Source organism: Otolemur garnettii, unplaced genomic scaffold (assembly GCF_000181295.1).
Source record: "Otolemur garnettii isolate 467f Iridium unplaced genomic scaffold, OtoGar3 scaffold00087, whole genome shotgun sequence".
Lineage (NCBI taxonomy): Eukaryota > Metazoa > Chordata > Mammalia > Primates > Galagidae > Otolemur > Otolemur garnettii.
The window spans coordinates 6,372,146-6,382,913 of NW_003852482.1; the positions used below are offsets into that span (position 1 = coordinate 6,372,146).

The 10,768-nt window shown below is 54.2% G+C and overlaps 1 protein-coding gene across 1 annotated transcript in view; it reads right to left on the minus strand.

The window, feature by feature from the left end:
* AIF1L (allograft inflammatory factor 1 like) overlaps positions 1-8,317 on the minus strand; it is a 16,710-nt gene extending 8,393 nt beyond the window's left edge. The window contains exons 1-2 of the mRNA XM_003794889.2: positions 8,201-8,317; positions 7,977-8,038 (exon numbers count right to left, since the gene is read on the minus strand). Of these exons, the coding sequence (XP_003794937.1) occupies positions 7,977-8,038; positions 8,201-8,231 (93 nt within the window). The 5' untranslated portion in view covers positions 8,232-8,317. The remainder of the gene's footprint in view (positions 1-7,976; positions 8,039-8,200) is intronic.
* Between the last annotated feature and the right edge of the window lie 2,451 nt (positions 8,318-10,768).

Here is a 10,768-nt window from a genome sequence, read left to right on the forward strand (position 1 = left end):
AAAAAAAAAAAAAAAAGAAAAGAAAAGAAAAAGGTTCCTATCCCAAAATTACAGATTGTGCAGTGTTTTAAATGATGTTCAGGGTTACCATCATTAATTTGATCTGTCTCTAAATTCCTGTCATCATTTCCCTAAACGATGACCAAATCTGTACCATACTTACATATCTCCTAGGGCAGAGAACTCACTGCCTTCCCAGGCTGTTGTAAATGGCTAAGAGGCTTAAAGTAGAATAGGGGTGACAAGGACCCCAATGACTCTAGCAATCTGGGTTTGGATCTCAATCCTCCCTTTACAAGCCGTGAAATAGGCAGAATAATACACACCTGTGTCTTGACAGGGCTAATCCTCTGGCAACACTCAGCATTGGGCTTGTAAGATTGAGGATGAGATGGAATATGGTTCCTTCTATGGCTCAAGTTCCTCCACATTAACTAAGCACCCTATGACAGCAGGAGAAAGCCACCTGGCAATGTGCTCCCCTCCCTGGGCTAGGGGAGGGGTCTGGTTGCCCTCTGGCTTTTAGTAAGACCCTGACTGTGGCAGCCATTGCGTTAGTCCACTAAATCCTCACAGCCACTACTATTCCAATTTTACAAATTAGAACATGAGACCTAGAGAGGTTAAATAACATGTCTAAAGTCCCCAGACAGCTGAAGGAGCACAGGGTTGGTTTGGAACCTGTTTCTCTCAGACTCCCGCAGCTGGGCAGAAGGCAGCCCCAGGGCCCAGGGGGTCTAGATGGCTTGGCCACAGCTCACTTGAGGCCTCATTACCATGTATCAGGCATGGCACTAGGTCGTTCTCCTGCAGGCTGGAGGCTGCCCTCCTCCCAGCCGGCTCTGTCGGGGACTTCCTTTCTCCCTGGCTCCGTCTCTGAGCTGCTGGGCACTGCTTTCCCACCCCATTCTTTGACTCAAAGTAGGACAATTAACTTTTGTCTGTGACCCTAAGCAAACCAGGCACCTCCTGACCTGCATCTGTCCAGTGGAGGGACATATTAGATCAGTAGTTCCTAGACTTTGGGGTCACACAGACAAGAAACTTTTTTTTTAAAGGGGGGAAGTGCTAATGTAAGCTGTCAAGTTTTGATTTTGCCAAGTAAAGACTTTTCAAACAATTACCAGTGACTGTTGCCGTGAGTTCAGAAAAGGACATCTCATGAAAGTAGGAAGTTCGTAATCTCTGAATTTGTAAATGGAATCCATTTAGCCTGGTGCCAACTCACCACGTTGCCCTACATTCCCTGGATTTTGCCAAGAACTACAAAACCTTCGTGGGCAGACACAGAGCACAGGTGAGGCCCACATCCAGGAACCTCTGAGAGCCCGTCTGTGCACGTGCACTGACCAGTCTGAGGGATCCAGCTCTGTGTGGGCCACTCTGCAGGAACATGGGGTTTGGGAGGGAGGACAGTCCCTGATCTTGGAGAGAAATCACATGCAGACACAGAGCCACCATGAAGAGCAAGGCCAAGAGCACAGCATGTACTGCAGACATGGCTGGTGAGCCCCCTTAGCTAGACCCCGCTCTAGCTGTGCCCCCACCTAGAATGTTCTTCCCACACACACCCATGTGGTTCTCTCCCTCACTTCCTCTGAGCCTTTGCTCAATCTCATCTTCTCAACGTGGCCACCCAGCCCGCGTGCCCATGGCAGCCACCCCTACTTGCAACCCACCTTTATCTTGCTCAGCTTCTCCTTCTCCCCAACACAACATATCCTGTCACTGCTGATACGGCTACTGTTCACTGTCATAGTAGGTGCTTGATACGTTTGAGACTCAGACAGGAAAAATAACTTGCCCAAAGCAGCAGAGTTGGCTAGGGGCTGCACTGGAATGACCTCCACAGCAGAGACTGCTGGGGCTCCCTCCCTGCAGAGAGGTGAGGGGCAGAAGCCACTGAGGAAGTGGATGGAGGTAGGTCCTCGGGACCTAGCACACATGTTGAGTGTCTTGTGCCCCTCGGATGCCAGCACATGGTAGAGCCCAGCAAACAGCTGGCACTTAGGAAACATCTGCTGGACGAATGGGGAGGCCCACGCCCACTATCCTCCACCCTCACCCCTGAAATGGTCAGGAAGCTCTGCAAAAGTGTGTGCCTGTGTATCACAGAGACTAGAGGAGACTCAGGGACTGGACTCATACATTTTCCTTAGAGCCAAAAATGACAAATGTTTGAGCCACAGAGTGACAAAGGCAGGAGAAGCAGCTGACCCTCTCATGCATGGGCAGGCAGCCCTCTCCTGCCCTGGGCTTGGGATGGCTGTGCTGGCTGTGCCAGCCGTGCCGATGGGGGGGGGGTGGAGGAAGCAGCAGGAACAGGACTCCACTGGCTGGGCTGCCATTCCCTCCCCCAAACTTTGGATTCTTGATTTCTGCTCATGCACAGCCCACGGCTTCTTCCCTCCAGGCAACCTCCCCACACAGCCTGCCTAGCCTTGGGGCACAGCCATGCCCAGTGGGCAGGTACCCTGTCCATCCAGGGCTCCTGGTTGCAGATAGAAGCCACCCCAGGTGTTTGGAAGAAAAGCAAAAGAAACAAAAGGAGGGTAGGCAGGAGCCAGAATGCCTGCGTTGAATTTACTTAGTAGCTGTGTGAAAACTACTTCATTTCACACTGGATAAAAAAGATCTTATCTACCTCAAAGGCCTGTCTTGAAAACTATAGGGTATAAATCAACACACATAAAATGTTTAACACAATGCCTGGCACTTGGCAAATATTAAATGTTAGCTATTTATTACTTTTTCTAACATGTATATCCATAGAATCAGCTTATAACCTCCAGGGGTTCTCAACCTGTAGGTCATGACCCCTTTGTAACAATAAAAATACATCCTGCATATCAGATATTTGCATTACAATTCATAACAGTAGCAAAATTTCATTTATGAAGTAGCAACAAAAATAATTTTATGGTTGGAGGTCACCACAACATGAGGAACTGTATTAGAAGGTCGTGGCATTAGGAGGCATTAGGAAGGTCAAGAACCACTGAACTAACAGATTAGGAAGACTGTTCCCCCACCCCATCACCCATGTATACTGGTTATGACTTCTCTCTCCACTTTCTGGGTATCTCCATCTGACATATGGGATAACTGAGGCCCACAGAGGTTGCTCAACTTGTTCAAGATTACCAAGTTTTAACAATTCAAAGTCTATCTCCCTTTACCATCCCAGATTCCTCCCTGTCCCAAACAAGGAGAAGGTGGCCTGGTCACAGGTTTCTGGGGAAAGAAAACCAATACTAGGCATTCCCTTTCTTCTTGGGCAGCTGCAGGTTATTCTGAAGACCAGGAAGCCACTCTATAGCTCTCCAGGGGGATGGAGGGGAGATGATTTTCTCTACCACCTTCTCCTCTCCCAATCCAACACCATCTCTCCAGCTGCAGGAGCTCCAGAGCCCTGCCACCTGCCCACTCCCCTACTTTACTCTCTTTCTGGGCTGGTACCTCTAGCACCTGCTCGTGGACCCTTGCTCCTGGCCCTTCAGGCTGGTCTTTTTGCATTAGCTGCAGCAGAATTTTGGGGTGGGCAGAGATCACCATCTTGGAGGCCATCCAAGGGGCTGGTGGTGAAAGCCCTGAGTAGGAGCTCCAGGGGCCAGCAGCACCATACCAGGCAGGCAGCCTGTGACGCAGCCCATGGCTCTTAAAGGGCCAAGACCAGGCCACAAAAGGTGCCTGGCACTTGGTGAGCAGCAGGAGCCTGTAACAGGCACCCACAAGGACAGTGGGCTCATGTTCCCACAGCAGCTCTGGGGCCTCATCCGGACACGTGTCCTTACTAATAGATGGGGCAGCTGGAGAACACCCCACCAGCTACATAAATGAAGCAGACTCGGCAGAAATTCCATCTCAGGCTTCCTGTGCACAACCACACCGAGGTCATAACCGGCCAGACCTGTGGGAGACACTGAATCCTCAGAGGCTCACGTGGTCACTTATCACCATCTCCCTTATAATATATTAAGGAAGAGCAAGAGAGACGGATGCCCGGCAATGCCAGCTGGGCACATTCACCTGGGCGGAGACAGAGTGGTACTGCCAGGTACACAGGAAAAGAGACCTATCTGTGTAGTTGCCAGGTCAGGTCTCAGAGGCCCCCTCAGCTAGAGGAGGGGCAGGGGATACATATACCCCTGGGCAAAAACACCCAGCCTGCCCTGCCCAGCTGTCTTCTCAGTACAGAAGACACCCAGCTGTCTTCTCAGTACAGATGGCACATGGGTTCTGAAATCACCATTAGACACCTAAACGTGACAGGGAATGCTGAGTGCCCTTCACTCGACCTAGGAGGGCTGGGATGTTGGACAGTCACCAGAGATCCTTATCCACATAAGCAGGAGAGGCCTGTGTCACAGCGAGGCTGCAGTTACCTGGTGGACAGAGGCCAGCTGGGCTGTGGCAACGTCTGGAGTCAGACCTGGTTTGAATCCCAGCTCTGCCACTTCCTGGCTGGGTGACCTTGCGCAGGTGATTTCATCCACCCGAGCCTCTGTTGCCTCATCTCTAAAATGGGAGTCACAGATACTCAATGTTGTTTCTTCATCTCAAAAATAGGAGAGCTGGCTCAGGAGACTCGCTTGAGCCCAGGAGTTGGAGGTTGCTGTGAGCTGTGATGCCATAGCACTCTACCCAGGGGGATAGCTTGAGGCTCTGTCTTAAAAAAAAAAAGGCGGGGGGGGGGGGGAGCACAGTTCCTTCAACCCCGGGGCTGTTTACAGACAGGCGGGCTCTATTGAGAGGGTTAATGAGATGATACACGCTGGGCAGCACAGCAATAGCTCATGATATTGGATTAAAGATCCTGCCCACTAGGTGGCTCAAGCAGCCCTTGCTGTCCTCTGGGCTCCCCCTGCTCGGTCCCAGGGCACAGGCATGCTAAGAGACAGCCCCCAGCCCCACAGCCCTCGGTCCCTGTGGGAAGCTGGAGAAAATTTCTCCTGTTGCCATATAAGGCCAGGCCTGGATGGCCTGGGGTCACCTTCTGTGTCACTAGGGTGCAGAGAATGCCAGCTATGTGGGGGGAGTAGGCAGTGCTCGCCAGTTCTGCCCGCTCCAGTCGTGTGGACACGTCCACATGCGTGTACACACAAACACCCACAGAGGAGGCCCAGCCAAGCTTAGAGATGAAGAAAATAGGTGAGGTTCAAATTGCAGCTGCTAAACCCAAGCACCTTACTGAGCCCCTGGAGTCCGGCTTTCTGTGAAATGGCAATACCCAATAGTACCTCCCCCCCAGGGTTATAGTGGGCATTCCATGAGCTAAACCAAGTGCCAGAAATTGATAGCCAAAACTAAAGTGAAACCAACAAAACAGTGCATTTTTTTACAGTCCCCCATTCCTTCCTTCTACCAGGACTTCTAGAACCACCTAAATCTCCTATTTTTATTCTTGAATCCCTTATAATCACAACAGCTATGAAGGAGCTACCCTGCTGCCCTCTGGAAGCAGGCCTGCATGAGAGGAACTCGGGTGCTGGCCCAGAGAAGCCCCCAGAGCTGCCAGCCAGGCTGGGCTTTGTCCCAGGCAGCAGCCACAACAGTGCCCAAGTTGCCTGGCACAGCAGTTGGTAACACTCGGCAGTGAGCCCGGTCCCACATGGTTTCCTGTTTCCAGAGGGCCACCGGGGAGCTGTTCAGCCCAGTTCTCCCCCAATCCACACTGCAGTGGGGCAGCAAAGCTGCACCCCAAAAGCAGACAGATAAGCTGTCCACACAGTCTCCCTAGCAGGCACTCTCCACCCCAGCCCACAGCCTTGGGTGAACTGGACTTAGATCCCCACACAGAGTACTTCTCCCCTAGTCTGCAAAGAGCTTCCATCCGCTGCTCTCCACTGTTGCAGGGACTCGAGGTCCCTGCTCCCATTCTTGGCTGGAAAGATTAAGGCTCTGTCAGGCTGAGCAGCCAGTATAGGCCATGGTATCTTTCCCACTCCCTGAATCTTGAGGCCCCAAATAAACAAATGATAACCATCAGGACAGCAGCCAGCTATCCATAGCACTTTATGTAGATTATCTCACTGAAAAATCGCAACCACCACCATCTCCCTCTGGAGAGAAAGGCTCAGAGACATGAAGTGGCTTGCCCAAGGTCACAGGCCATGGTGAGCCACCTTGCCCCGCTGGGGTAGGGAAGCAGCTCAAGCTTTCAATTTGGTCATGGAGCCTCCTTCCTACAGGGACCCAGATCTTGGGTCCTAGCAGAACCTACAGCAGCCTGGACTCACGTGACCAGAACAACATCAAGCAATGGCAAGCTCTGCTACTGGCTCCTATGTGACCGTGGGTCAGCTGCTTGCCTCTCTCAACATTGGGGAGTCCCAAGATCGTGAGACCACAGCTCCTTGCTCCCCCTTCCCAGTCCCAGTGCTGCTTAGATCAGTCCAGATGCCACCTTCCTCCCCCTTCTGAACCAAGGCAGTCCACTTCCCAAAACAACTCTGTAGCCTCCTCTCACCCTCCATCTCCCTTCCCGAGGGCGGGGTTGGCACAGAAAGTCCCATGCACTCACAGCTCTTCTGGCTTGTCCAACTATGGTCACTTCACCCACCCATCTCTAGCTGTTTCTGGCTCAGGGTCCTGCTGACTGTGGGCGGATTCAGCCAACTCAGAACCCACCCACCACAGTGGCCCATGGGGCTATATGAGGTCAGGGTCCCAGGCTCCTGTCTAGAGAGCAAGAGCAGCCAAGACAGAGGTCAAGCACAGAAGGACCTGGGAGGGAGCCCAGCAGTGCCCTGGACCCGTAGAAGCCCCAGCCAGATGTCCGGGCAAACTTTCAGCCTCTGTGCTCAAGATGGTACCAGGAGGCAAGGTAAGGGTGGTGGGAGGGGGCCAGAGTTTACCTACAGGGATCTTGAGGTCCCTGAATCCTCCATGGGATACCTGTAGCCAGGAGATAACAGACAAGCTGCCCACTTCAAAGCAATCCAAGAAAACCAAGGAGACTCCCGACTGCAAGCTGCTGGCAAGAAGGGACATGACCCAGGGCCCTCCTCCCCAGCCTTGTCCAGACCTCTGCTGACCCCACCAGCATCCCACTTAGGAACTTTGGGCTGGGCTCAGACCCTACATGTCCAGTGGCTTGGGAGGGCCAGCAGGGGGAATGCCTAGGCTCTTTTCAGTGGGCACACCTCGGCCACCACTTAGGAAGGAACGTGGGGATGATCCCTGAGGAAGCACTGTGTAGTGGACCCAGCATGCTTCAGCTTCATGTCTTCCCTCACTGAGCCCTCACAGTGAGTGATGAGAGGCCCTGGCTGATGACCAAACAGCTGTCACCCCAGAGAGCCCAGATCTAACCCCAAGTCTTGTGAAAGCCTAAAGCCACTGGCTATGCTACCTTTGAGCTTTGGCCTATGCAGACAAGTCTTGACATCGTGTCTTATCTTCTAGAATCTACATGGTCATTAAATAAACTTATGAAGCTCCCACTGGGCGCCAGGCAACAGCAGGAAGGATTTCTTCATAGGAATCCACCAGAACCGGCAAGAAAAGCATCGGTCCCTTAGGCAACCTTTCCTTAAAGTCGGAATGCGAAAGAGTTGTGTTTGGAGGCGCCAGGAGGCAGCAGGCCCGGGGGAACTGCCAGCCATCTCCCAGTGAGCCTACGTGCAGCGGTGGGAAGCGCCCAGGCCTGGGGTCCCTTCCCGCCAAATCCCTGCGGCCGGTCCCTACAGGGCTTGCGGGGAGCCCCGAGGCGGCGGGCATCCAGCTCCCCACCAGCCCCACCTCCCCAGCCTGAGAGTAACTTGCAACCCGAGACAGCAAGCCCGGAGCTGGGAGGTGGAGGCGGACCTACCTGGTGCGGAGGCTACAGGGCTGGGGACGGAGGGAGGAAGCTGGGGGAGCCCGAGGAAAGGGGAGAAGCGGGGTGGCTGTGGCGGCCCGTACGGCCTCGAGGACAGAGGTGGCACGTCGCGCGGCCGGGGCGACTCACAGGCTGCCCTGGCGGCAAGGCTTACCCGGTTGATCTCCGCCAGCCTCCTCTCCTGCCGGGCTTTGAGTAAACCGAACGCCTTCCCTCCTGCAGGAGACAAAGAGGCGCCGGGGCAGCGGGGGCCTCCCCGGGCCGCGCGCCCCCGCCCGCCCAGTTCCCGCGCGCCGCGGACCCCTTCGTCCGCCGGGCGCGCACAGGTGGCACCGGGGGACCCTGGGCGCAGGACGACGTGGGGACAGCAGCGCCTACCTTGGAACCTGTTGCCGAGCGCGACCGACATGGTGAGCACCGGCTCCGCCGGCTCAGGACTCGCGGCCACGACGAGAGACGGCGAGGAAGGATAGCGCCTGGTCCGAGTTCCCGCTGCGTGTGGCGGTGGGACCGAGGGGTGGAGGGAGGGCGCGCGCGGCCGGACACACCCCTCCCTCTGCTGCCGGCCCGCCTCCCGGCCCTCCCCGCCTCCCCCCTCCCGCCTCCGGAGCCGCACGCCTCAAAGCGGCTATTATACCGGACCAGGAGCCGCCCCTCGGCCCGGGCGGCCCTCAGCCCCTCCCTCTCCCCACCTTCTCCGCTGCTGCCCCAACTCGGCAAGTCCCTTCCCCAGAAACAAAAAGGGACAATCTTAGTTGGAACTAAAGGGGGCATTTGTGAGGATCCAGTGCTGTCCGCGCGTCGTCGGGGAACAAGTGCTCAACTTCGGAGGCTGTCACCTTGCTGCCCTTCGTGGCACATCAACTCAACTGTAATGCATTCCTGTCTTGTTAAAACCCATCACCTGGGCTCTGACTATGCACCATATTCTTTGCGCAGTCTTCATTCTCAAAACTATGAAATAGGACTCAGGTGTTCTCATTTCCTAGAAGAGAAAAGTCAGGAAGCTGAAGCCTGGGGGGAGCCTTCACCAGCACGGTGACCCAGCCCATAGTTCCAGGAAGGGTAGAGCTCAGGGTGCAGGCACCAGGACTTGTAACAAGGTGACCGTGAAGTCTAATGTCCAAGTCCCGACGGTCTGAGAATAAAGAGGGCACACCAATTATGCTGGGCGGCAGGTACAGAGGAGGATTGTCCTGGACGCACAGTACAACTGGTCTCCAGGAATGACCACTGCAGCACCAAGCATGTCTCTGGGAATTAGATCCAGAACGTCTCCTTCCCCAGGTCATCTCCATCTTGACCCTAGGGTTGGGATCCTGAGACCAGACGCTCATCCTTTTTTCTGTGGCTGCTCACTGAAGGAAGTGGCCAGGGTGCCCTCAGCACCTGTACAGGGGACAGGCCACCACTGTTCAGCACAGCCAGTGCCTGCTTTTCTCTTTTGCCCATTCTCTCCTAGGGTTTGGATCAGACCAAGCTCTGCGACCTTGGGCAAACCACCAGATCTGGCCAAGCCTCAGTCCCCTTGTCTGCAGAATAGAGGAAAATAGAATTTCTCACTAAGCAGGGGCTTTATAACGTTGATTACTTTCTGGGCGGTTTATGCAAATAGAACAAGTTTGGAGGGAAAAAAAATACCTTGGGCGCCACCTGTGGCTCAGTTAGTCTGGCGCTGGCCCCATGTGGGTTCAAACTCAGCCCTGGCCAAACTGCAACAACAACAAAAATAGCCGGGTTGTGGTGGGCACCTGTAGTCTCAGCTACTCCGGAGGCTAAGGCAAGAGAATCACCTAAGCCCAAGAGCTGGAGGTTGCTGTAAGCTGTGATGCCACGGCACTTTACCAAGGGCAATGGAGTGAGACTCTGGCTCTAAAAAAAAGAAAAAAAGAAAGAAAAAGTTTGGAGGGAAGAGGGCTTAGATGTTGGTCGATGAGCAGTTTTCCTTCTGGAAGCCAAAGAAGGGGATAACTTAGAACAGGCCTCTCACAATTCAGTTCTTGGTCCAGGCTCAGATGGCCTATTGCCCTGACCACTTGGGCTGTTGGCGGCAGTCAGCCATCTTGTAGGAAGGGGGCCACCCCACCTTGTAATGTCCATCTGCTGGGCTGCATTGCTGGCCAGATGTTCAACAGCTGCCACATTCCAGTCAGCAGCAGCTCCACCTCTGGGCCAGAAAGTGGCTATGCACATGCTCCAGGAATGATCAGCCCTCATGAGTCACAAGTGTCAGGCCTGAGGAATGGAGAGGAAGCCTGTTCTCCACCCTTTGGGGATGCAAGAATGGAGCTTTGGGGAGCTCCGCGGCTTGCGTACATAAAGGCTAGATGCTTAGAGCAGGCATCAGAATGGCTGTGTGCCCTGTCAGCAGAGAAACTAGGGGCATGGGGGGACATCAGACCCTTTCCCAAAGGTCCTAAGAACTCTTGTCTCCTTGGCACCACTATACCAGTCACCAAACTCTTTGGAACAGCCGCTCCCTGTCTTCAGCATCTCCTCTCTGACCCTGGAAATCTACCAAGTCTCTAGCTCAGCTCAGTGATGTCCCACCCCAAACCTCCCTGCCTTGACTTTAAGGTTATCTGTGGAGGAGTACACCTCTTCTCTGAACAGTGTCCCCCATTAGGGCGAGGAGGTCATGGTCATCTCATTGTGGCCTTGGATCCAGAGATCCCTGTTATCCTGAACAGGGATTAGGGGACCCAGCCTGAGCTGAGAAGCTGGAATCAGGAGAATTGCTGCCACCTTGTCTCTTGCAAGTGTTGGACCTGAGAACATGTACACACAAGGCCATAGTGGGACAGGGAGGCAGTGGAGTCTCCCCTTCCAGCAAGTGCAAGCAAAGCAAAGCAAACGACTCCATAAAGAGAAAAAAGCCAAGCAGACAAGGAGCGTGGGGCAGAGGCAGAGACCAAGAGCAAAGGCAGGAGGGAGGAAGGGGGAAGC